At 41.6% G+C, this 27,953-nt stretch overlaps 1 protein-coding gene across 4 annotated transcripts in view; it reads right to left on the bottom strand.

The window, feature by feature from the left end:
- Positions 1–652: 652 nt before the first annotated feature.
- The window catches only part of pdxdc1 (pyridoxal-dependent decarboxylase domain containing 1), an 82,485-nt gene continuing 55,184 nt past the window's right edge, over positions 653–27,953 (bottom strand). For 2 of the 4 annotated variants that reach the window (XM_060902143.1, XM_060902144.1), the window contains exons 12-24: positions 24,474–24,599; positions 24,064–24,114; positions 23,536–23,580; positions 19,607–19,667; positions 16,922–16,992; positions 13,467–13,572; positions 13,162–13,333; positions 11,131–11,249; positions 4,386–4,507; positions 4,127–4,219; positions 3,347–3,443; positions 3,025–3,123; positions 653–2,869 (exon numbers count right to left, since the gene is read on the bottom strand). In XM_060902143.1, the coding sequence (XP_060758126.1) occupies positions 2,661–2,869; positions 3,025–3,123; positions 3,347–3,443; positions 4,127–4,219; positions 4,386–4,507; positions 11,131–11,249; positions 13,162–13,333; positions 13,467–13,572; positions 16,922–16,992; positions 19,607–19,667; positions 23,536–23,580; positions 24,064–24,114; positions 24,474–24,599 (1,371 nt within the window). In that variant the 3' untranslated portion in view covers positions 653–2,660. The remainder of the gene's footprint in view (positions 2,870–3,024; positions 3,124–3,346; positions 3,444–4,126; positions 4,220–4,385; positions 4,508–11,130; positions 11,250–13,161; positions 13,334–13,466; positions 13,573–16,921; positions 16,993–19,606; positions 19,668–23,535; positions 23,581–24,063; positions 24,115–24,473; positions 24,600–27,953) is intronic. The other 2 variants (XM_060902145.1, XM_060902146.1) reach the window with 1 other exon arrangement.

Below are 27,953 nucleotides of genomic sequence, written 5' to 3'. Positions count from 1 at the left end.
CAGTTGGGATAAGGTTTTTATGCTGGAATGCAGTGTTTTCATTTCTCCAAACAAAACACATCATTTAAACTAAAAAGTTCTATTTCGGTCTCATCCATCCATAGAACATTTTTCCAAGAGCCTTCTGGTTTGTCTACTTGATCTTTAGGAAACTGTAGATGTTCTTTTTTGGAGAGCAGTGGCTTTTTCTTTGCAACACTGGGGAAGCCATGGTTAGAGAAGCAGCTTTGGGACCAAAAGATTGTCGGTTCCATTCCCATGACCAGCAGGAATAGCTGAAGTGCCCTTGAGCAAAGCATCAAGCTGCTCTCCAGGCTGCTCTGGGTACCTTGCGTGTCGCTGTGGATAAGAGCGTCTGCTAAATGCCTGTAATGTAACGTAATGTAGCTCTGCCATGCACGCCATTGTTGTTCTGTTTAGTTGCCCAGTTACCCTTTGTGTACGATTACACGCCTTGCCCTTGGAGCGATCTTTGTTGGTCAACCGCTCCTGGAGAGGGTAATAATGGTCTTGAATTTCCTCTGTTTGTACACAAACTGTCTGACTGTGGATTTTAGACACAATTTCTCTAAAATTTTCCAAAACCATTTACACATACTCGGTTCAGTGCAAATACTGAGACAAAGGAAAATAATGAGTTGAGAAGTTTAGCTTGGTATCATAATCTTTATTATAATATACAGACTTGCCTTTTGGAAAAGCTTCTGTGATTATAAAAACTAACCTACTCTGCTCGCATCACTGAATTTGTTCTGCCACAAGAAAGAAAGAAAGGAAGGAAGGAAGAAACAACTACCAGTGTATTTATTGCACCAAATTAAGACCGTGTAGCTGCTTTGAAAGATCATCCAGTCTTAATTTACATTAGCCTTCAAGAAATCACTACACTAATTTACATTAAATCAACAAATGAACGTGTAAATGTGTTTTACGTGAAAAATTGACAGGTGTGATCATCATCATCATCTAGAGTAGATCATTTATCTATCTATTGGTGAAAGGAGATTCGTGTGAACTTCATACCATATTTAAAGGCTCAACGCCAAGGGAACAACTTCATCAGTGGCTTTGTGGTGATGGCACGAAAAAAAAGTAAAATAAAATTTCACCAGTGTAAATAACACAAACAGTTGGGCCATTTTACAGTAAACATTAACACATTTTTAAAAAAAAATCTATGAGTTCTTCCTTTACAACGAGTGGAAAAGAATGACTGCAGATACTCGAACCTTGCAAAGGATTGGACATTACATATTCCGATTTGGAGTTATTAATCCAGATTTCAATCAGTGTCGAATAAATAAAGCTTATTCTGATTACACTATGACAACCTGTACAAAAATGTGCAATAAGGCTTTACGCTGATTAATAGCATTATATTCAACTTCACTTTTAGTAATTGTGAGCGTCAGGCTACACCAATAAACAAGCCAATAAACAAACCAACCAACAAACAAACAAAACCAAGCGCCCCCTGCCTTTTGGCAAAGAAACACCAAACTAACAAGCCTTTAAAGTAGTAGTTCAGAGAAAAATTAAACGTTCAAAATGTCCATTAGACCCCATCTCTAATCAAAGTGTTTTATACCACAGTAATTCAATTTGCCTACGATTACAAATCATAATTTATTCATAAACATGCTTTTTAAACCGTTTAGAGTTGCATTTAATATTTTGGAAAGTCAAGACAACTTTTCACTTCCTGTTCTCACTTCTGTTACGTTATAGCAGCTACAAATAAACATTATATTCCCTCACCAGCCTCTCTTTATTCCCCTCTCTCCAAGTTAATAAGAGAAAAAAAGGCAACTTGTCCTGTTACCAAGAAACTGCAAAAAAAAAAAAACTAACCTCAGCTCTGACGCTGGAGACTCCTTCCATAAATGTTTCCTTAAATATGGGGGTGGGGTTTGTTACGAGGGATATTAAGTACACCAAACTTTACAGAAATGCTTATTTAAATGATACAAATTAAAAAAAAAAAGGTAGCTGAAAACAAATATACAGAAACTAAAAACTAAACCCACCATCTACAGTGAAAAACAACAATGTAATGTAAACAAAATCTCTAACGAATTAAAAAAAAAAAAAAGGATTCTGGATGCCAGTGTACACACACACACACACAGAATGTTGATTATTCACCAACAGACAGTTAATAACAGAACGGAGAGTAAAGTAAGTGTATGTGTGATATGATGCGCACTGATGAAATTTTCCAGTTGTTCCATTGGTTACACTTCTAGAACAAACCTTCACTTCCTGTCCTGCGTTCCAGTACTGTTCTAACACCTACTCTTCAACTTCCCTGTTGGAGGAGTGTGTATGTATGGGGCTAGATTTCTTTCAGGTATCTAAAATGACTACGATGCAGCTGAAACTACCATCGTGATAGATTTTTATTGCTCCTGTTTACGCTTTATCCTCCACACGCACCACAATGCATTCTGGGTAACTTGTGCTCCTTGACGTTTATCATTTAACCCACTTCATTCCATATAATAAAGGAAGCGAGCTCAGGGCAGAGTAAGAAGGGGGGAGGACGAGCAAGTGTTACGGACAGTACTGGAACGCAGCCCTGGTCTGACTTGGTCAAGGCATCGAGGTTGTGCACTTCACAGTGTACAGCCGATTTGGCGTCGCTGATGGATTCGATGGTTCTATCTGATCGAGTCGGACTCCTCCTGGTCCTCGGGAACGCGCTGATCTGACGTCTCCGCTTCCTGCGTGAGCTCCAGAGGCGTGTCTGACTTGGCCGAGAGAGGGTGAGGAACTTCTGCGTCCTTTAGAGACTCGTCGAGGTGGCAGACGGAGCTGGTCTCGCTGCACGACTCTGAACCGACAGTGGAGCGTCGGAACAGCTTTTGTCCTGTCGATGAAACATTTCAAATTTGTCACGTGATTAGACGAGATGCGATTACGAATGGACCCGTTTTATCCAAGAGAGTGTAGTCGAGTTTTTAGAAAAACTCCGAATGCTTTTGCGTGTAATAAAGATTTATAGTGTCATTGTGGAAAATGTACCTGCAAGCTGTTTGGTCAGAGATGTGGGTGTTTCAGGCGAAGCCTCTTTATTTGTCTGAGCCTTCATGGAATAAATGGGCTCAGTGCTGTCCAAGCTACCTGCAGGACATAAAAAAGAGAAAAGAAATAATTTCATGACACTAGATGGATGACGTTTCAGCAGTATATATGTTTTTTTTTTTTTAAATAAAATGTACACAAAATTCAAAACACTACTGACGGCCATCGGAAATCTGTGTAATGATGTAATCTGTATCAAACTAGAATTCTATTTTCAAAATACATAAAAACATTTACAGTGACTCAGTTTGGTGAAGTTTACCTGCTGCCAGATCAAACATTCTGCCTTTCACCGAGCTCTGAATCGGAGAGATCCAGTTGAGCACCGAGCCAACCAGAGGAATCTGCCGCAGCACCCCCTACAGGACAGAAGAGCAGAAACGAGGCAAACGGTTTATTCGGGGTTTCAGTCATCCAGGTGTTCTGCAGATGTTCAAAGTGTCTGAACACGTGTCCTCGTGTTTAACGTGTCCCCACTCTGTAAATCTAACGCAGCTCCTCAGATACTGCATCCATTTTATACAGAAAATTAGAACAGCAACACACACAGACAGATACAGACAGACAGGGAGAGAGACACAGACAGGGAGAGAGAGAGACACACAGAGAGAGACACACAGAGAGAGACACACAGAGAGAGAGAGAGAGAGAGAGAGAGAGAGAGAGAGACACACACAGAGAGAGAGAGAGACACACACAGAGAGAGAGAGAGACACACACAGAGAGAGAGAGAGAGAGAGAGAGACACACACAGAGAGAGAGAGAGAGAGAGACACAGAGAGAGAGACACAGAGAGAGAGAGAGACAGAGAGAGAGAGAGACACACACAGAGAGAGAGAGAGAGAGAGAGAGACACACACAGAGAGAGAGAGAGAGAGAGAGAGAGAGAGAGAGAGAGACACACAGAGAGAGAGAGAGAGACACACACACAGAGAGAGAGACACACACAGAGAGAGAGAGAGACACACACAAACACACAGAGAGACAGACACAGAGAGAGACAGACACAGACAGAGAGAGAGAGAGAGAGAGACACACACACCTCCTCCAAGAGTTTCTCCTCAGCAGCTTTCTGAAGCTGCAGCTCGGCCTCCAGGATCCCTTTCCTCACCACCTCCGTCATGTTTTCCAACAGCTATAGAGGAGCAGAAGAAGAGTAAAACCATCAGCCCATAATGAACATAATCCAAAAACAAGACAATCACTAAAGTAGATCTAAATATTTAGATCTAAAGAATTAAGCAATCAATTCTGGGTTTTTTTTTTGTTTTAATCTTCACTGTGGAGTGTGAAGTTGATACCTTCCCGCTCTCCTCGATCTCTCTCCCTGTAGATGCGATGGTTTCAACCAACACTGAAACATCCAGGTCTTCGGACACCATCCCGATAAATACACAGTTCTTCTCTTCACCGAATTCAGGCCCTGAACGCAAGACGAGGAAATCTTAGTATTTGTACTCGTATAGCATAAGCGATGTGTGCGCACACACACGTCTTCAGTACATCCCAGTGTCTCCTTATAGATAGTTTTCACATGACGTCACAGAGTCGGGGATTCCCTAGTGGCGGCCATCTTGGGGGTCCAGCTTACCGTACGGGTGACTGAGCACACATTGTAACGCGCGAGTACAAAGTCTTCAAAAGAACCCAAGCAGGCTATTTAAAGCTAGCAATGGTGCACACCTGTTGTATTCACGGCTGTCGTAATAGGTCAGATGATGACGTCAAGCGGAGCTTTTATGGAATTCCCACTGTACGGGAGCACGAAGGCGAGCAAACAAAGAAACTCAGCATACAAAGGAGAAATCTATGGCTTGCGAGAATCAACCGCAAGGATTATCAGCCTTCCAAACACAGCAAAGTCTGCTCCGATCATTTTATAAGTGGTAAGTTGTTTAAATAAACAATCAATTGTGCTTAAGTTTGTTTTTGGAAACCAAAACATCATGTGAACAATCTCTGGAGAATGCCTAACTGGAACCGCTGAGTGTACGTTTACATTGTAATGTACGCTTAATATCGCTCGTTTGTCACGTTTCTATTTGACACTTGTCACTTCACTCACGCAAGGGTCATTTTTGAAAAACATTTTAGGTCTATTCTGTATGATTTGATTTGTGTTTAATCAACCAGGGATGCAAACAGCGCGCCTTTTGGCGGATGCCGCCTTTTTCATGGCTGAATCGCGCAGATCCGATTTTTTTTTAGGGGGGGCGTTGGAGTGTCTGATTATAATTTCAAAGTAAATTCTGTATTAAAATTACTAAATAAGCAAATCCGTTACAGTCCATGAAACAGGAAGTACAAGGATGAGAAAAAAAACAGTTTAAATCGGAAAGCTGCGCACATTTGCGCAGCCCGAGCGGTGTGCAGGACTGCGCATATGTGCGCAGCTTTCCGATTTAAACTGTTTTTTTCTCATCCTTATACTTCCTGTTTCATGGACTGTAACGGATTTGCTTATTTAGTAATTTTAATACAGAATTTACTTTGAAATTATAATCAGACACTCCAACGCCCCCCCTAAAAAAAAAAAATCGGATCTGCGCGATTCAGGCGGCATTCGCCAAAAGGCGCGCTGTGAATATATAAAGTTGTATATATCACACAGCCTTTATTAAAGTTTGATGAAGTCAGTTTCAGGCTTTGGAGCAGGCTTTGGCAGTTTCAGGCTTTGGCAGCCCTGCATAGTCACTTGAAAATGCATCTTTGTCCACTTCGTAGGGGTCAATTCCCCCAATCAATGCCAGTTTGGCTGCATACCGTTGTCGTGAGATGTCGTCTAATGTATCTATATACTTCTGTTTGCTTGATTTTGCCGACATTGATCTTTATTTTAGAAAACTGACTATATAACTTCATAAATTCGTCCGAGATAACGTAGCCGGTAGTGGCGATGGTCCGTTTTGTTTGCCCCCCAAGATGGCGGCTGGGGGGCGTTCCCCGGAATGCCGTGACGTCAGTGAAAACTATCTATGGAGCACTTGCATGTGACGTCACAGCCGATCCAGATTGTGACAGACGCCATCTTGTCGGTCAAACGCCATATTTCCGCCTTCTACTTCTGGTTCTACCTTTTCTTCTGGAAAACCCTACTATATACAATTCTACTACAACGGCTGCAGCTACAAGCTCTCCCTACCTGTGCATGTTTATGTTTTTTGTGTGTATTTTTGCGTGTTGTTCGTCTGTATCGGACTTCAATATCCACTACAACCATATGGACTTACTGGACATTGGTTTCCAGCAGAAAATGACGGTTTGTAGCGATTTCCATCGCATGCACAACATTCCGGACGAGATAGTGAGACCAGCGGGGTCTCCGTGGATTGTTATCGGAAGCAAAGCGAAGGAGGCGGCGCCGGGAGCGGAAGCAAAAGCGAGGCTGCAAGCAGAGCCGGCCTGTTGACTAAGCTCAGAAAACAGCCACTCAAATCTCCACTGCTAAGCCTCTACCTCTCCAACGCCAGATCCATGGTAAACAAGACGGACGATTTGGAATTACAGCTGGAATTACCTTATTCTATTCTATAACCGGCTGGTCAGTGCTATACTCAATACTTAAGTGACTTACCCTCCAATGAGGATTATTTTCTTGTTTACAAGATGCCACATCTGAGTCGCTGACAAATCCTGAATTTCTGTAAAGATAACTGTCCAGAGATTTATAAGCACGCAGTGCTTCACCACTGAACAGCGAGGGAAAGTTAATTATACACGTCTGGGTATTCCACCTCTGGCAGTTCAACATCCACTGACACAGTCGTGAAAACTCCGTCCGGTAAGCCATAAGGGTCACTAATCCGTAGGTCGTTTATTTTAGACATATATCTAGTTATCCGTTCATTAGAAAAATGAGCCGTGTAGTCCGTCGGTTGAAATTGATCCATTCTGTACACGAGTGCAGCAGTATTCAGCGGTGTTTTTTACCGACAAGATGGCGGCTGTGTACTTTCCGGTCACGTGACTGCAAGATCTCTATAGCTTCCTGTTTTCCATGAGGATGGAATTAAACACTGTATTAACCCGTTACTGAACTGACGACTTCAACAAAAGAGAAACCGTTCGAATGCTGGGATTTGTTCAGAGGAATTACGCCGACATTCAGCAGTTTATCAGTACAATTTAGAAATATCACTTTTTAAAACATTTAGCACGTAGCAGATTCTTTATGACACTGTACCTGGTCTGGTGCAGTACAGCATGTCAATAATAAACTGGGACACATTTTCTCACAGTAAACAGTCACACTAGTGACCTGTGACACACTGAACTACAGGCGTTCCTGTAAATATGGAACACCGCACTACTCATCGAGACCGGCGCTCTAATCACAGACGTACATGAAATCTTGGGCAGTTCTTCAGCAGAGAGGCCAAAATTATGAAATGATTAAGATGGCTTTAACTAGTCAGCGCAGTGATCTTGCTAAAGTACGGACTCCAAGGTTAAATGGACTGAAAACCATCTTTAAAAATCACCACAACCCGAATTACAGCAGCGTCGCGTCATCTTGGTTTGAATTTTATGAAATGAAAGTGCAGGGTTTTTTTCCTGACGTGATTCCGTTACTGATTTTTCTTTCCTCATAAAAGCTTGTGTTTTTAACTCTGAATGCAAAAACAGTCAATTTTTCTAGGCTTTTTCAGGGTCAAAAGATACTCCATACAGTGTGAGATTTTTATTTGATACCATTATCTTGAGTACTGCAACTTAAATACATTAATTAAAAAAAGTTACCACATTTTGCTGTGAATGTAATTCTGTTGCCGAAGAACTACCTACTGCATGGTGTTGCCATACAGCAACAATTAATTTCTCTCACAGGCAGCTCAACAAAACCTGTGTTTTACTATTTATTTGTGAAAAGAGAGAACTTTGATTTGCTATGAAACATAATTGTCAGGGCAGCACGGTGGTGTAGTGGTTAGCGCTGTCGCCTCACAGCAAGAAGGTCCTGGGTTCGAGCCCCGTGGCCGGCGAGGGCCTTTCTGTGCGGAGTTTGCATGTTCTCCCCGTGTCCGCGTGGGTTTCCTCCGGGTGCTCCGGTTTCCCCCACAGTCCAAAGACATGCAGGTTAGGTTAACTGGTGACTCTAAATTGAGCGTAGGTGTGAATGTGAGTGTGAATGGTTGTCTGTGTCTATGTGTCAGCCCTGTGATGACCTGGCGACTTGTCCAGGGTGTACCCCGCCTTTCGCCCGTAGTCAGCTGGGATAGGCTCCAGCTTGCCTGCGACCCTGTAGAACAGGATAAAGCGGCTACAGATAATGAGATGAGACATAATTGTCAGGTTACATGACCAGGAAGTGCTAGTAGCATTTCCTGTTTCAGCAGACGCTTGATACACTTTCCAATATTGCGCATTGTTGCCAGACGGCAACAATTTACCAACTACTACGCTTTTAAAATTTCCTGTTTTTTTTTTTTAAATTTACCCTTATTTTAGCCAAAATAAGCAAGAAAAATACATTGTTTTAATGTCTAGTTAATAATTCATGCAGTTGAGAGTTAAAATATATTTAAAAATTCTACTACAATTAAAATGAAAAATTAAAACTCAAAGAAAAACTAGAAAACAACTCACATCTGAATAAAATAAAAACATTTAAATTTTTCCTTTGTTTTTAAAGATTAAAATTAATTCTAAGTCTAGAAGGCAATGTTCCACGTCACATTACATGATGTTGAAACAACCAAAATATATATACCGGTATTAAAAAAAAAACATAAAAAAAAAAATATGAACAGAAATTAACAAAGCCACCAAAAGTAATAAAATAATTTAACTTTAACTGCATTTACTGGAGCCTGTGTTTGGACTAAATGGATAGACTTCAGACTTTTTATTACGGATTTTGTTATTATTATTATTTTTTTACAATATTAGACTGATCCACAAGTAGCCATGCTAATCGAGGCGGATCAGTCATATTAAATATGAAGTAAATCATCATAAATCAGGAAAAAAAATGTACATATAATAATAATAATAATAATAATAATAATAGTGCTGTCAAAAATGTCGCGTTATTAACGCGTTAACTTGACTCAATTTTAACGGCGATAATTTTTATAAAATTTTTTAAATTTTAAAATAATCAATCAATGACAGCTTTATGTAATGAAGCAGAGTTGCTGTTACCACTAAACTGTTTTATTCCTTTTTTCAACACTAATTTAAACAACTGACATTATTGTACTTATTATTTTTTTTAAAGTTATACTTTTTATCCATTTATATTTACATTTGATGTTCAGGAACGACCGTGAAAAGAATTAGTCCCCGTTATCGCTTACATTGCAGATGACTTGCAACCACGTGATCAAAATGTTGTACGTCATGAGCGGCCGCCATGATGGTGGATAAACAAAGCAACTCGGACGGCAGCCGCTGAAAGTGTGCCTGTAAACAATGCTGAATTTTCTCAGTATTACCACGATTTGAACGATCGAGTGAAGATTTGATACAAAGAAAAGATACACGTGTGGTTTTGATCCATATTATTAAAAAAAAAAGACTCTTCTGAAGATAAGACACTTCTACTGACCATCGAGTTCGAATACAGGTCATTTTGTCCAATAGTTAAGACATTTCATCCAAAGCCTTTTTCATATGCACTATCAATTATTTTATATTTCACGTATCTGTTTGGGGCGGCACGGTGGTGTAGTGGTTAGCGCTGTCGCCTCACAGCAAGAAGGTCCTGGGTTCGAGCCCCGTGGCCGGCGAGGGCCTTTCTGTGTGGAGTTTGCATGTTCTCCCCGTGTCCGCGTGGGTTTCCTCCGGGTGCTCCGGTTTCCCCCACAGTCCAAACACATGCAGGTTAGGTTAACTGGTGACTCTAAATTGAGCGTAGGTGTGAATGTGAGTGTGAATGGTTGTCTGTGTCTATGTGTCAGCCCTGTGATGACCTGGCGACTTGTCCAGGGTGAACCCCGCCTTTCGCCTGTAGTCAGCTGGGATAGGCTCCAGCTTGCCTGCGACCCTGTAGAAGGATAAAGCGGCTAGAGATAATGAGATGAGATGAGACGTATCTGTTTGTTCAAACAAAAAAAAAAAAAGGGAGGAATTCTCAGTGGAATTTGACTGAAGCAAAACATTTTTGTAAAGCAAATGAGTGCCATAGAACGCGCGCTTCGACACTGAACCATGTCGGCCTGTGCCACTTGCTGGCCCTGGGATGAGTTTAAGTCCCTTGTCATTACATGTCTATATTTCCAGCTGGATCATATTAAATCTTCAGGCACGGAGCAGCGCTCTCGCGGGGGCTTCGTTCGCGAATCCCGGGCCGAGGCGCGGTCCTACCGACCCGATACCGTGCTCTTTCAAAAGGGGAGGTGCCTGTAAAATTTGGCTTCGCTGTGAGCTCCCCTGGCCGACTTATTAATTTTTAAAGCCGGCTGGATCGTGTTAAATCTTTAGGCGCAGTGCAGCGCCCTCATGGGGGCTTCGTTCGCGAACACCAGAAATATAAAATAATTGATAGTGTGTATGAAAAAGGCTTTGGATGAAATGGTCATTTGAAGAAGTGTCCTGATCCTTTCGTCTCCTCTCCGTACTAAGCCTCAGAGTTTCCTCGCCCTCTTTCCGAATCACGCACGGAATTCTAAAAAATCGGAACGTGCCACGGTCACGAGTACTGTTGTGACCACAACCATATACAGCACAGAGATGGCAGAGCTAAAAGAACGCTTAAAGCAGTGGAAAAACAAAGAGAGTTGCGCACGCGGGACTGTGTTTTGTATGGAATGTCACTTGACCCCGCATGTGCATCTCCACCAACATGGCCGACATCGGGGTTTCTGTTTTGCTTTGACGTCACTTGCAAGTCAAGGATAGCAGCTACACCGGCTCCTCCTTCTATTAATAAAATTCTACAGAATACTTCAGCATACTAATCTTCACTGAACACTTTAAATCTGTTTATTAGTGGCCTTAAATTACGCAGATCAACTGCACAAGTCACTGTGTTCATGAACTATAGCTCTGGTATGAGAATAAAAATGAATAAAACTTTATTTACTGATTGATTGATTTACTGACCTGCTGAGAACTCCAGCTCTGTATCGAGGTCCTTCAGTTTCTTCAGCAGCTCAACATTGACCTTCTCCACTTCCACCTGTCGCTTCGCTTCATCCACATCCGTCCTCTTCGGCTCGTACCTGCGGCGGCACACCACACGGTTTCTTTTCTGATCTGAAATTGCACTGAAGTGCTAACAAGCTGTATTCTTGTGTATTGTGTATTGTGTGTGTGTGTGTGTGTGTGTGTGTGTGCGCGCAGATCTGAAAAATCCTTTCTGGAATAAATATGAATTCCGTTATTCTTAAATTGTTGCACTGTTTGCCCACACAGTCTTTCACAGAGCGCTGAACCCATCCCCATCTTTACTTCTGAGAGACTCCGCCTCTCTGGGATGCTCTTTTTATACCCAATCATCTGAGACTACGTTCAGACTGCACCCTGAAACGACCCATATCCGATTTTTTTGCCCATATGCGACCTGTATCCGATTTGTTATTGACAATCTGAACGACACAGATCCGATTTTTTTCACATGCGACCCAGGCCGCTTGGATATGTGGTCCTAATTCCGATGCATATCCGTTATTTTCACATGCGACTGCAGTCTGACCGGACAGGTCGCATTCATGCGACCTACACGTCATCAACAAGAGACGAACGTCACTATTCTGCGTTGGCTAATCCCGCCTCTCTGGTGGAAAACAACAACATTTGTACAGTTTTCAGAATTTAAATAGACTTTTATAGAATTGATCAAGCTAATGGTGGATTTGGTAGGGACCTGGATGTTGATCTGTTAGCCTGATTAAATAAAACAGTTTCTATAACTGATTTATAACTTAAACCATCCTGTATTACAAGATTATAAGATTGTTCTGGAAATTTCCAGTAATTTGACACCTTCGGTCTCATTAGTCCGTTGCCCACATTAATCAGATTATTGTGTGAGTTCCGCCGCCGCCACAAAAACCACATCGCCAGGTCTCGCCTCATCTCCATCGCAAACTGCACTGGTGTTTCTGCACCTTGAGCCAGCGCTGAGAGAAGTTGCAGAATTCAGCTGGCTATAAACAATCTAAATAAATATTTATAAAAATGTAGAAAAAGTTTATTAATATGACGAAATAAATATGTGCAAATTATTAAGCCTGAATTAAGAGTTTGGTAATACAGCGGCCGTATCCCAAATGACTGCCTACTGAAGCTCGAGTGCACTATATAGAGTTTAAAAATCCATTACTTCCTAGTAACACGTAGTGCACTTATATAGAAATTAGAGAGACATTTAGGAGTCAACCCTCGTTACCAGGCTACACGTTTTCATTTCAGTTCAGAAACAAAAACACACACGAGACCTCACACTTTAACACTAACCAGATAATTAAACAAACAAACAAAAAAAATCATTAAACTTGAAGAGTGCGCTTTTTTTTTGTTTACGTATTACGTAGATGTGCTTATTACATGTCAATTTGCGCATGTGGGACACTTTTGGGTCGTTTTCCGTTCATATTGGAGTCTCATATAATTGGTAATGTGAACGGCCTAACAAAAAATCGGATTTCACAACAAATCGTATATGGGTCGTTTCAGGTTGCAGTCTGAACGTAGTGTTACTGACCCGTTGCCAATTAACCAAATTAGGGTTTTGTTTGTTTGTTTTTTAGCATTATACAACTTTTTCAGTCTTTTGTTGCCCCGTCCCAACTTCTTTTAAACATGTTGCTGACATCAAATTCAAAATGAGCATATATTTTTCAAAAAACAATAAAATCTCCTCAGTTTCAACATCCGATATGTTGTCTTTGTACTATTTTCAATGAAATATAGGGCTTCCATGATTTGCAAATCACCACATTCTGTTTTTATTTGCAATTTACACAGCGTCCCAACTTTTTTGGAATTAGGGTTGTATAAAGATGTCATATCTAAGTCCCGCCATGAGTGTTTTCTTAAAATGGCTGCCGTTCTAGAAAATGATTGACATTAGCTGTAGTATTTGGGACACCCCGGTGTTGGTTGTGGTATGAACTCTCTGTGCTCTCTGACCTCACAGCTCCGAGTCCGGCCCAGCTCAAATCCTCAATGTACGTCAGCGCTGGGCATTGAAGAACTTCCTCTCGGAAACTGTGTCTCAAACGCAGTGTGGAGCTCAAAATAGGGACCATCTCTGCTAACTTTTCCGCCAAGGCAGCTACATCTGCCTGCTGTGTGCCTAAAGCTGTACACACACACAGAGTTATGTCATATGCATACATTCTATAACACTGAATGTATTTATAAATGGATACTCAGACACTGTGTGTGTGTGTGTGTGTGTGAGAGAGAGAGAGTGAGAGAGAGAGAACTCTCACCTGCAGCAGTCATTAGAGGGTTAAAGCGAACACACACGCCTTCATCCTCCAGCTCAACCACATCAACACCACTTTCAGGGACCAGCAGCGCTAACTGCTCACCAAGCTGGTGATAAAAATATAAATAATAAAAATATAAAAAATACAAACTTTCACTGATTGTTAATATTTTGAATCAGGTGTTTAAGAACTAATATTCCTGTTATTATTTCAGAACCGTATCCTGTCTTGAACAGTTTGTTATTTGCTAAAGAAATCAGTAAAACCATATCATCTGTGAAGAATCTCAGTCGTCCAGGTACACAGTAATCTGTGGTTGGTTGAAGAGAGCAACTGGACTTGCTTGAAGATTCTTGAAAACGTTTCGCCTCTCATCCTAAAGGCTTCCTCAGTTCTGTCTGACTAATAGGGAGTATCAGGTATTTGTCCTCTCATGGATCATCATAGAATCCGAATCAGAATGCTGATGGCTGCATTGTAGGTGGCTGATAAAAGAGGTCATAGACACCCACCTCTGTTCAATGATGGTCGTTCCAGGTTGACAAAAATGAACGATCCTCTCTGGCTAAGGCTACGTTTACATTAGACCGTATCTGTCTCGTTTTCTTCGCGGATGCACTGTCCGTTTACATTAAAACGCCTGGAAACGGGAATCCGCCAGCGTCCACGTATTCAATCCAGATCGTGTCAGCTCCGGTGCTGTGTAAACATTCAGAATACGCAGATACGCTGTGCTGAGCTCTAGCTGGCGTCTCGTTGGACAACATCACTGTGACATCCACCTTCCTGATTCGCTGGCGTTGGTCATGTGACGCGACTGCTGAAAAACGGCGCGGACTTCCGCCTTGTATCACCTTTCATTAAAGAGTATAAAAGTATGAAAATACTGCAAATACTGATGCAAATACTGCCCATTGTGTAGTTATGATTGTCTTTAGGCTTGCCATCCTTCCACTTGCAAGTAGTAAGTGATATGCGCTGGGATCACACACACAGCGGCTCAGTCCCGAATCGTGGCTTGTGCGCTTCACTCGCGCGCTCTGTGAGCTGCGCAGGGCCGGAGTGCGCACCCTCCAGAGGGCACTCGCTGTTCAGGGCGAAGTGATTTGGAGCGCAGGATGCCTGCGGAGCCGAGCGTATCCATGTATTGGCGTTGCTGTGTGCACGCGAATTGTGTATTGGCGTTGCTGTGTGCACGCTAATCGTTTTAAAAACGTTAATCTGATGATCCGCTGATACGGTCTAATGTAAACATGGGCTAAGATGTCTGCCAGTTTTCTGGAAGTCCTCTCATACTCCCGCACCAGTCGAAGAGAACTCATCCCAAAGTGCGTAGAAACATATCTGTGACGAATCTCAGTCTATGTACCTGGATGACTGAGATTCGTCACAGATATGTTTCTACGCACTTTGGGATGAGTTCCCTATGAGAGGACTTCCAGAAAACTGGCAGACATCTTAACCAGAGAGGATCGTTCATTTTTGTCAACCTGGAACGACCACCACTGAACAAAGGTGGGTGTCTAAGGGTGTATTCAGACCAGGATAGTTCGATAGTTCACTTGCTTTGGTCCGAACCAAATGTTTTTTATATTTTTTCATTTTGGTGCGGTTCGCTTTCACACTGTACGTTTTAGTAAGCGGACCAAAATCTGTCAACAAAGCCACGCGCCCTGAGGTCGTTCAGCTATTGGTCAGAGACGACACGCGCACAAAGCGTTAAGTTCAAAAGTAGTCATGGAGGCTTTCCGTGCTGTTATTCTTTTTAATGTCATCAAAGCTATATGTTTTTTCCAGTTTTTACTGTTTTCACAATTGTGCGATTACTATGCTGTTGTACAAGTAATTTATCAACGACGACGACAAAGGGCAAGGCGGCTACGGAGGATAGCGCTGATGAGCGCACATCATGTTGTGACAGTTCTGGCTCTTCACGCAAATCACTAGTACCGCCACTTTTTGAAAGAATGTCCCTGATTTTAATGCAGGTCTGACGGAGTTTCTTCACTTTTAGCCGACATTGTTCTGGGGAGCGCGTGAACCCCTTCTCCTTCATTTTCTCACTGAATACAGCAAACACGTCGGCATTTTTGTGTGTTCTCTCCAAAAGCTCAGATATGTGGACATCTGCCCATATATCCACAAGGGTACGCGTTTCTTCCTCGGCCCACGTTTGCCCCCTACTCATTTTTTGTACTCTGTAGTCTAGCCTACCACTGGTCTGAATGACTGAACGACTGTTGTAAGGTTCCCTTGACAACCGAAACAGTGTTTGCACTTTGTGGTGGAGTGTCAAGACTCTGTTTCCCATAATGCTCGACAAACGACGGAAGCTCCCGAGGTACAAAAAAGCAAAACTGTCGGATTAGGTCCGGTCTGCTTTCACACCTCCAAAAGGTCCGCACCAGGGTTCCTTTGGTCCGGACCGAGTCCGACCTTGCAGCTCGGTCTCGGTCCGCTTGTTTGGTCCGGACCAGAGTTCGGTGGTTTGTATTCAGACCAACCCAAAAGGTCCGGACCAAGGGATATTTGGTTCGTTTGGTCCGGACCAAACAACGTAGGTGTGAATACGCCATAAGACATCTTTTATCAGCCACCTACAATGCAGCCATCAGCATTCTGATTCGGATTCTATGATGATCCATGAGAGGATAAATACTGGATACTCCCTATTAGTCAGACAGAACTGAGGAAGCCTTTAGGATGAGAGGCGAAACGTTTTCAAGAATCTTCAAGCAAGTCCAGTTGCTCTCTTCTACCAACCACAGAGTAAAACCATTATATATGAGTGATTCCACGCTTATGGGTACTGAAATGGGGACATGAACTTATTTTTAAAAATTCACCTAAAACCATTTCTTTTTTTTACCATCAGGTCACAAAACATGTAATCTTTAATGAATGATATGTTAAAAGATAACTTTAATTTTCTGAGATGTAATAAAAACATATTTATATGCCAAAGTCAGAACGTAACAGAAGTGTTGTGGACATATATATTCTCAATTTTAACAATGTAGAATTACTTTTTGAAACATAGGAAGGTGATGTTTTAGCAAATATAATTAATAAACATGTGTAGTAGAATAAACATACACATTCTTTCAATAAGATTAACATGGTATAGAGCTAGATTGTAATTAATTTGTAACAGACGCGAGATGGACAATCGTAACAGAAGTAATGTAACAGACATCATTTTGGAACTCATAGGCTTGACTTTGGCATATAAATATGTTTTTATTACATCTCAGAAAATTAAAGTTATCTTTTAACATATCATTCATTAAAGATTACATGTTTTGTGACCTGATGGTAAAAAAAGAAATGGCTTTAGGTGAATAAGTTCATGTCCCCATTTCAGTACCCATAAGCGTGGAATCACTCATATATATATATATATATATAAGTGTATACACATTTTGTGTGACTTTGTGAAGGAGCTCTGCTCTTACCCATCTGTTTAGAGCGTCCTGTATATCTCTGTCTCCTCCACAGTATCCTTCCGCCGACCCTCCGCTCGATGCTGTGGACACCGAAACACACACAGCTCAGAAATCACAGCCGCTTTTTAACGCTCACATCGACTTCAGTGCACAGAAGCACGAGGATTAAAAGCTCATAGTTATCAAAAGTTATCATATTTAAGGGTCCAAGCACCGAAGTCATTTCAGACCTAATGTGTGTTCTGTCAGTGGAAAGCTCAGAATAGAAAGTTCTATGGCTCCAAACTATACAGTTACAATTAAAAAAAAATAATAATAATATTCATGAAATGAATCTATACTGTAGGCGGTCCATGGAATTTATTTTACAGTTTAAGGAGTTTCTGGATACGAAAAAGCTTGAGAACTACTGCACTGAACAAAAATGGCAAAGATTTCCCAGTATAGAAATAAAAACAACGGCAAGGACTCAATTGGGAGCCAAAAGAGTCGACTCCTATTGATGAGCTGAGGCTCACGGACAAGAATCAGAATTCCCATCACTGCTGAGCCGTGTGTGTGTGCTCACTCTTAGTTATTTATAACAACATATATGTAATAATAATACTATACGAGACCATTTTAGGACCTTTGTTTTTATATAGTCGCAGCCTAAAAGCGGAGCTCCTGATGAGTTTATGAACAAAATATTTCCAGGGACACAAAACAAAATCTCCCTGAATAGAATAATATTACAGCACCATGAATAAACCATCGAACTGTGTCGTGTCATGTTTTTCACCTCAATAAATCCCTGCGCTGTCTTGTGACATCATTGCGAGACCAATAATGAGAGACGCATCGCAGTTACGATACAGATTTATTCCTTTCTTTGACGCCGCATGCCATGCGCCAGAAACAACACCAGTACATTTATTATGGTGTGACTGTGCTGGGGGCCAGCAGTGAACCAGCGCTTCCACTTTACACCATCCAGTACCACACTCAATACGTCAAACAGTTGTCTGGTTGCATCTCTCATGTCCACGCTCAAGCAGCAACATTAGAACTAATTCCCCATGTATCTGTTCCTGATTAGAGTGCAATCACAGCGCAGACATTTATATAAGGACTCTGAGTAACACACAGACTTTGTGAAAGCCTTGTATTTTGTGTCGCTTTTCTGGTTTTGACCCTGTTTGTGTTTTTGTACTGTGAATATTGTATTCCCTCTGATATTCTGTCTATGCCTCACTCCACCTCTGCCTTCGTCTACGTTTTGGATCTGTTTGCTGCGTGTTTTCAATAAAACTCTTCCTGTGTTTACCTCCGTCTATCGCCCTTGCATGACAAACTGTCAACTGTCCAACAAGTGAGTGGACTAATAAAACTGTTTAACTAGTTTTATATGAAACTGTGATGAATATTTTCTGTAAAATTTGTTAGCAAATAAATAATCCCACATAATTAAAAAAAAAAAAGCAAATTGAAAATAAGTGCTGGATTAAAAAAAAAAAAAATCATCTCTCTTATGGAACTCGTTGTCCGGTGGTCAAGTGTTTATGAGATACATTGCCTTGCACTTACGATTGGGTTCCCTGTGGTGGTACACGTTCCTTATTCATACGTGCATTTGTATGTACGAATGTCGTACGGTCAAAAGCCATCAAAAAAATCAGGTTGATGCATTACCATATTCTCTTAAGTATGGAGCAATGCAAATACAACTACTTCAGAAAACAAAACATCTTTGCTAAAAATGTGACACATAAATGTTACATACAGTATATTACAATAAATTTGGCAAGAATAACCTGGATGTTGGATTTTTTTTTTTAAATCAGCATTGTTTTTGGAAGAAGCTACAAATTTCCTGTATTTCAGTATTTGGCTGATTTTGTGATACAAACCTGGCAACCCTTGACATTTTTGGCTCTAATAGCACATTTAATATCATATTTTAAGAAAAAAATACTTCACTCTAAGTCCATTTATCATGTACATATTTAATTGTCACACGTTCTCTATATAAAGACAGGTCCAGAATTATTGGCACCCTTGAGGGTGTTCGATGAGGTTATGGAACAATATCATGGTTGTTTGTTATCTTTAACCTCCCACTGAAAATTTGAGAAATACAGACGGGCACTCAGAGCTCCGTCAAGGACAATCTGCAACCGCAATCACTTTATATATGTCTGCAAATATTTCCAAAACTATTAGAGGTGTGTGTCTACATGTGTATCCCAGAGGATTACTGGTACCCGCGGATGTGGACTGTGACACGGAGTCATCGTATTTCAACATTGGCTATGTTTTTTCCCCCCATTATTGAACTTTCCTGCCAACGACTTGATTTTAAAATGTATGGTGTTGTTGAGCACAAACATCAAATGCCATATCTTGCAACATTAGCGAACGTGAAAATAAATCCCTAGATTTGCCTCATGACTCTAACCCGCTCCAAAATTTAACGCGTTCTTCCTTGGCCCATGCTCGACCCTTCCACCAAGTTTCATGGAAATTGGGTGGGTAGGTTTGCTCAAAAACAAACCAGAGTGAAAACATAACCTCATTGGTTGAGGTAAATATTCCTATACGGTCTTTAATGAGGGTGCCAATAATTCTGGAGCTGACTGTAATACACCTATTTGCATTCAATACTGTTGATAAACAATGAATAAGAAAACAAGGAAGAAAGAAAAAACAAATCACCTGAACTTGTATCTTGAGAGAACCTGAACACGACCACTGGGGAACGGAGCTCATCCTCGACCTGGAAACGACAGAGACAGCAAGACAGAGAGACCGAGAGAAGGGAAGACGGATATAGGGGAAAGAAAAAGAAAGTGCAAACAGGAAGTAGATAGAAACAGGTAAACAAAGAAAGAGAAATGGAACAAGACCAAAAAAAGAAAAGAGAGAGAGAGAGAGAGAGAGAGAGAGAGAGAGAGAAGCATCTAACATACCTTTGTGACACTTAAATATGAGAATGAGACACAGCCGGAGGGCTTGATGTCATGCACTAAGCAGCACCATGTGACCCATGTGTGAACACACACACACACACACACTCAGGTTTAGCTTTGGAGTCTCAGCCATTTAGATGTGATGTCATGGAGAGATTTAGGTGGGGTTTACATTAGACCGTATCAGCGGATCATCAGATTAACGTTTTTAAAAGCGATTAGCGTGCACACAGCAACGCCAATACACGATTCGCGTGCACACAGCAAAGCCAATACACGGATACGCTAATCACATGACTAATTCGGCACGCAAGTTGAGAAATGTGTCAGTGCGGCTCATCGCTTCCTCCTCAGCGGCTGCGCTCCAAATCACTCCGCCCTGAACAGCGAGTGCCCTCTGGAGGGTGCGCACTCCGGCCCTGCGCAGCTCACAGAGCGCGCGAGTGAAGCGCACGAGCAGTGATTCGGGACTGAGCCGCTGTGCGCAAGTCACTTACCACTTGCAAGTGGAAGGATGGCAAGCCTAAAGACAATCATAACTACACAATGGGCAGTATTTGCATCAGTATTTTCATACTTTTATACTCTTTAATGAAAGGTGATACAAGGTGGAAGTCCGCGCCGTTTTTCAGCAGTCGCGTCACATGACCAACGCCAGCGAATCAGGAAGGTGGATGTCACAGTGACGTTGTCCAATGACGACGCCAGCTAGAGCTCAGCACAGCGTATCCGCGTATCCTCAATGTTTACATAGCACCGGACCAGACACGATCTGGATTGAATACGTGGACGCTGGCGGATTCCCGTTTCCCGGCGTTTCCATGTAAACGGACAGTGCATCCGCGAAGAAAACGAGACAGATACGGTCTAATGTAAACTTGGCCTTAGGTTAGTACTTAATCTGAGGTGAAACTGGACTGCATGACCTCTGACCTGAAGTCATGCATCACATCACATCACATCGCATTGCATCACATCACTGTCGGAATTTCCATGTGATGCTGGAACTGTCGTCACTTCCTCACTTTCATGGCACTATTCCCAAAAAACACACGCTCTGGCTTTATTTGGGAATTTTGCAATTTGGGAACCATGCAAACTCCAGCCAGGGAGAACTAGATTTCCCTTCACAGCAGGACTAACACTACTGTTACTCCTCTCCACAAGGTGGCGCTTCTGTTTGTAAATAATCAGAGTGAGCGAAAGAGTGATAGTGTGTGTGAGAGATATAGTGCGAGTATGAGTGAATAAGAGTGAGCAAGTGTGAGAGAGAACGAGTGACTCAGTCAGCGAGTCAGAGAGTCAGTGGGTGACTGAGTGACAGTGAATCAGTGAGTCAGTCAGTGGGTGACTGTGAATCTGAGTGACTGGGTCTGTGAGTCAATGAGTGGGTGACTGAGTGAATCAGTGAGTCTGAGAGTCAGTGACTGCGTGACTCAGTATCGGAGTCACTGACTGACTGAATCATAAATTTTGAGGTGCGCCGAATCGAATATGCGAAAAAGAACCCAACTATATGATTATTAAAATTTATTCATTATCCAAATTAATTACAAACCACTTAAAATGCTCTTGAAACTTGCGATCTCTGCGCTTATGAACAGAATTATTCATTTTAATTCTCTTTTCCAAAGAAATTAAAACTAAAATTCGGATACTAGAACATATGTGAATTCCACATGCTGAAACTGTCTGAACTTCCTGAACACAGGTCCAGCGCTGATGACCTGCGAGTCATCTAAACGCCATGAAGTGAGCTTTGATTTTTTTAAATATATGTTTATTTATTTTAAATTCCAGGATGTTTTGTGCACATGCCATAAGAAGCAGTGGACGTGGACATGGTGAGGGAGTGAGCGGTGGAGAGGGAAACACAGCGAGCGGAGGGAGGGAGGGAGGGATCGAGCGAGCGAGCGAAGGGAACGAGGGTGAATCCCACCTACAATAGAGAGTATGAGAGAGCCCAGCACGTCCCTCAGTGAGGCCGCGGAGAGAGGCGGCACCCGCGAATGTGAGACAGCCCCCTGGAACCAAGGCACCCGATTCTCACTAACACACACTATTCAAGAGCTCTGACACACACACACACACACACTCCATACACTCGACACACTCTGCATTAGGGGTGTGATGATACTGAATGACGTTCAATACACTTCATTAGTTACTGGATAACTAGCAGTGTGTAAATCCAGTTTAGTTAAAATTTATAAAATATACGTACATGTATGTTGTAAGTATTTATATCTGTGATGACATAAGCAATAAGTATTGACCTCCAAAGCATTAAATGTAACTATAAATGGACAAAGGCTACGTTCACACTGCAGGCTGAAGTGACTCAAATCCGATCTTTTCGCCCATATGTGACCTGTATCCGATCTTTTATTGACAATATGAACGACACAGATCCGATTTTTTCAAATCCGACCCAGGCCGTTTGGATATGTGGTGCTAATTCCGATTCCTATCCGCTCTTTTCATATGCGACTTCAGTCTGAACCGCCAGGTCGCATTCATCCGACTTACACGTCATCAACAAGCCACAAACGTCACTATTCTGCGCTGAAGTAGGCGGCGGGTCTCTCAAAAAAAGTTACAACAACATGGCGCATAATCACGGGCGCAGATAGAGGGTGGGACGAGTCATATTTAAATTCACCTCGTTCGGTCCCCCCCACTTATAGGGAGGAAAAAACGTCTATGCTGTCTTTCTTTGCATAAGGCAAACCTCACGGAAAAATCAAAAGACTAATTACCATTCGGTTTATTGAGGTGCACGGCAGTGTATACATAGTTGCAACAACTCACATAAAAAACAAAGACTGATATTCGGTTGGTTGAGCTGCGCAGACTGCACAGGTTGCGAGCTCGAGCTTGGTTGCTATGGTTACTAACAACAAGTTTGACAGGCATATCGGGGTTGGGGTTGGTCTGCTGGCAGCTTTGTCCCCCCCAGTTTTTTGTCCCTCCCAGTTCAAAAAACGTATCTGCGCCCCTGCGCATGACATCAATGCGAGGGACGCTTCGGGCTGTGAAGGTTCTGAATCTTCTCAATGGAAGGACGCAGAGGTTAGGGAGCTGATTTCCATTTGGGGGGATGCAGCTATTCAAGCTAGATTGGATGAGTCATACCGCAACCGGGCGGTTTTACTTCCATAAACACTGGCCATGCTCACTGCGTGTGACGTCGTCGTATCCTGCAATGCACATGCGGAACACTTTTAGGTCGCTTTTTGTTCATACTGAGGATCACATACAAGTCGCATATATTTGTTAATGTGAACGACCTCACAAAAAAATCGGATTTCACAAAAAAATCGGAATTGAGCATTAAGCCTTGCAGTGTGAACGTAGCGAAAAAGTACACTCTTTGTTTAATTAATAAAAATTCTAAGTGTTTGCAAATTGCTGTGAAATAAGAGGAATACAACTCTTTGAGGCATGCTGTTACAGGAAAATAATCAACTTCAGGGTGGAAGCACCAACTCACGCATGTATTGTTGATTATTTTCCTAGAACGGCACACCCAAGTGTTTTATTCCGGACATAAAACACTGAAAAAATTTCATATCATTGTCTTAGAAAACAGTGATCATACCATCTCACCCCTACACACACACACACACACACACACACACACACACACACACACACACACACACAGCTCTTTACCATACTCAAAGCCTCCAGGAGAGAGATCTTACTGTCAAGGACATCCTGATAGTGACGACAGGGAGAAAGGGCTCCGTTTTAATTAAATCTGAGTTTTTAAGGATATTCGTTATAGCTTGTTTCGATATGCTAAACACACACACACACTTGCGTGCGCATACACACAAGCTTTAAACGGGCCTCTTTTACGACAACGTTACAAATTTATCATCTATACTGAACAACGTAAAGATAACAATAATGAATTGAATGATGGTCAATAAATCTGACAAAGTTATTCGACTTTCAGTTGAATTCCATGCGATGATGTCAGCAGCCAATAATCCTGCCAAGAGTTAATCATTAAGGTTTTAATCAGGTTAGTAGTCAATAATTTAACAAATCGTCACATCTATAATATTCTCATCGTGCCAACTTGGAAAAGTGTCACTAAATGTAGAGCGTGTGTGTGATGCAGTAAATCTCACAGAGGCTTTGCCAAAATACTAAACGACACTATCTAAAAAAAAAAAAAAAGTTTTCACTTACCGAGGTCTTTATGGAAGCCAAAGACTTCAGCTGCGCCAGAAGCTGCTGACTCTGCAGAAACATAAAACAATATTGTTTTCAAATTCTCTAAATGTCAATTCTTCATCGAGAAACTCTCCGAGTACAACAGAATCAATCTTCATATTAAAAAAGTCTTCTGGCTGCAGCAGTGAGGAGTAAACAGGACTGAAACGGCATTTATTCATTTTACTTCCCTTTTGTGGTGTCAGGTGATCGGTCAGGTGATCGGTCAGGTGATCGGTCAATCATTAAGGCTGTTGTTAGGGTCTTAATTCATTTGCATAAAATTGAAAGTCTGAAGTCAAGTGTTACACGTCTGTTACTTGAACTGCAGCAGTCACTAGGGATTGTGTGTGTGTGTGTGTGTGTGTGTGTGTATACACACTCACAAGCTGCGAGGCATGTTGGACTTTCTCTACAATCCCATCGTGTCCAAGATACTGCAACGAAAGCCAGAGAGGAAGAGCCTGAAGTTTCTCCACTGGATTACTGGAAGTGAGACCTGCTGCTAAAGACTGAGAGAGAGAGAGAGAAACAGATGAGAAAGAATGACAGAAGGAAGGAGACAATGAGAGAGAGTGAGGAAAAGTGAGAGAGGAAAAGAGAAAGAATGACAAGACAAAGAAACAGTGTGTGTGAGAGAGAGAAAACAGATGAGAAAGACAGAGTGATGAACAGAGGGAAAAAAGAGTGAGTGAAGAAAAGTGAGAGAGAGAGAAAAAGAGAAAGAATGACAGAAGAGACAGATAGAGGCAAAGAAAAAAATACAGCAAAAGACATTGAGAGAGAACAAATGAGAGACAGAATGACAGAAGGAGAGAGACAGATAGAGAGAGAGAGAGATGAGAGGAAAAGGGAGAGAGTGAAAGTGAGGAAAAAGAGAGACACAATGACAGAAGAAGAGAGACAGAGATAAAGAGTGAAAGAGTGAGGAAAAGTGAGAAAGAGAAAAAGAGAAAGAATGACAGAAGAGACAGAGGCAAAGAAAAAAATACAGCAAATGACATTGAGAGAGAACAAATGAGAGAGACAGAGATAGAGAGAGAGAGATGAGAGGAAAAGGGAGAGAGTGAAAGTGAGGAAAAAGAGACACAATGACAGAAGAGAGACAGAGATAAAGAGTGAAAGAGTGAGGAAAAGTGAGAGAGAGAGAAAAAGAGAAAGAATGACAGAAGAGACAGATAGAGGCAAAGAAAAAAAATACAGCAAAAGACATTGAGAGAGAACAAATGAGAGAGACAGAATGACAGAAGGAGAGAGAGAGATGAGAGGAAAAGGGAGAGAGTGAAAGTGAGGAAAAAGAGAGACACAATGACAGAAGAAGAGAGACAGAGATAAAGAGTGAGGAAAAGTGAGAGAGAAAAAAGAGAGAATGACAGAAGAGACAGATAGAGGCAAAGAAAAAAAATACAGCAAAAGACATTGAGAGAGAACAAATGAGAGAGACAGAATGACAGAAGGAGAGAGAGAGATAGAGAGAGAGAGATGAGAGGAAAAGGGAGAGAGTGAAAGTGAGGAAAAAGAGAGACACAATGACAGAAGAGAGACAGAGATAAAGAGTGAAAGAGTGAGGAAAAGTGAGAGAGAGAAAAAGAGAAAGAATGACAGAAGAGACAGATAGAGGCAAAGAAAAAAAATACAGCAAAAGACATTGAGAGAGAACAAATGAGAGAGACAATGACAGAAGGAGAGAGAGAGATGAGAGGAAAAGGGAGAGAGTGAAAGTGAGGAAAAAGAGAGACACAATGACAGAAGAAGAGAGACAGAGATAAAGAGTGAGGAAAAGTGAGAGAGAGAAAAAAGAGAGAAAGAATGACAGAAGAGACAGATAGAGGCAAAGGAAAAAATACAGCAAAAGACATTGAGAGAGAACAAATGAGAGAGACAGAATGACAGAAGGAGAGAGAGAGATAGAGAGAGAGAGATGAGAGGAAAAGGGAGAGAGTGAAAGTGAGGAAAAAGAGAGACACAATGACAGAAGAGAGACAGAGATAAAGAGTGAAAGAGTGAGGAAAAGTGAGAGAGAGAAAAAGAGAAAGAATGACAGAAGAGACAGATAGAGGCAAAGAAAAAAAATACAGCAAAAGACATTGAGAGAGAACAAATGAGAGAGACAATGACAGAAGGAGAGAGAGAGATGAGAGGAAAAGGGAGAGAGTGAAAGTGAGGAAAAAGAGAGACACAATGACAGAAGAAGAGAGACAGAGATAAAGAGTGAGGAAAAGTGAGAGAGAGAAAAAAGAGAGAAAGAATGACAGAAGAGACAGATAGAGGCAAAGGAAAAAATACAGCAAAAGACATTGAGAGAGAACAAATGAGAGAGACAGAATGACAGAAGGAGAGAGAGAGATAGAGAGAGAGAGATGAGAGGAAAAGGGAGAGAGTGAAAGTGAGGAAAAAGAGAGACACAATGACAGAAGAGAGACAGAGATAAAGAGTGAAAGAGTGAGGAAAAGTGAGAGAGAGAGAGAGAGAGAGAGAGAGAGAAAAAGAGAAAGAATGACAGAAGAGACAGATAGAGGCAAAGGAAAAAATACAGCAAAAGACATTGAGAGAGAACAAATGAGAGAGACAGAATGACAGAAGGAGAGAGAGAGATAGAGAGAGAGAGATGAGAGGAAAAGGGAGAGAGTGAAAGTGAGGAAAAAGAGACACAATGACAGAAGAGAGACAGAGATAAAGAGTGAAAGAGTGAGGAAAAGTGAGAGAGAGAGAAAAAGAGAAAGAATGACAGAAGAGACAGATAGAGGCAAAGAAAAAAAATACAGCAAAAGACATTGAGAGAGAACAAATGAGAGAGACAGAATGACAGAAGGAGAGAGAGAGATGAGAGGAAAAGGGAGAGAGTGAAAGTGAGGAAAAAGAGAGACACAATGACAGAAGAAGAGAGACAGAGATAAAGAGTGAGGAAAAGTGAGAGAGAGAAAAAAGAGAGAAAGAATGACAGAAGAGACAGATAGAGGCAAAGGAAAAAATACAGCAAAAGACATTGAGAGAGAACAAATGAGAGAGACAGAATGACAGAAGGAGAGAGAGAGATAGAGAGAGAGAGATGAGAGGAAAAGGGAGAGAGTGAAAGTGAGGAAAAAGAGAGACACAATGACAGAAGAGAGACAGAGATAAAGAGTGAAAGAGTGAGGAAAAGTGAGAGAGAGAAAAAGAGAAAGAATGACAGAAGAGACAGATAGAGGCAAAGAAAAAAAATACAGCAAAAGACATTGAGAGAGAACAAATGAGAGAGACAATGACAGAAGGAGAGAGAGAGATGAGAGGAAAAGGGAGAGAGTGAAAGTGAGGAAAAAGAGAGACACAATGACAGAAGAAGAGAGACAGAGATAAAGAGTGAGGAAAAGTGAGAGAGAGAAAAAAGAGAGAAAGAATGACAGAAGAGACAGATAGAGGCAAAGGAAAAAATACAGCAAAAGACATTGAGAGAGAACAAATGAGAGAGACAGAATGACAGAAGGAGAGAGAGAGATAGAGAGAGAGAGATGAGAGGAAAAGGGAGAGAGTGAAAGTGAGGAAAAAGAGAGACACAATGACAGAAGAGAGACAGAGATAAAGAGTGAAAGAGTGAGGAAAAGTGAGAGAGAGAGAGAGAGAGAGAGAGAGAGAGAGAAAAAGAGAAAGAATGACAGAAGAGACAGATAGAGGCAAAGGAAAAAATACAGCAAAAGACATTGAGAGAGAACAAATGAGAGAGACAGAATGACAGAAGGAGAGAGAGAGATAGAGAGAGAGAGATGAGAGGAAAAGGGAGAGAGTGAAAGTGAGGAAAAAGAGAGACACAATGACAGAAGAGAGACAGAGATAAAGTAAAAGAGAAACAGAGAGAAAAATTAGACAAGCTCATCACTCATTAGTTTTCA

Source organism: Neoarius graeffei, chromosome 20 (genome assembly GCF_027579695.1).
Source record: "Neoarius graeffei isolate fNeoGra1 chromosome 20, fNeoGra1.pri, whole genome shotgun sequence".
NCBI lineage: Eukaryota > Metazoa > Chordata > Actinopteri > Siluriformes > Ariidae > Neoarius > Neoarius graeffei.
Note: the sequence above shows the minus strand (reverse complement) of the source record. Positions and strands in the feature narration are given on the sequence as shown.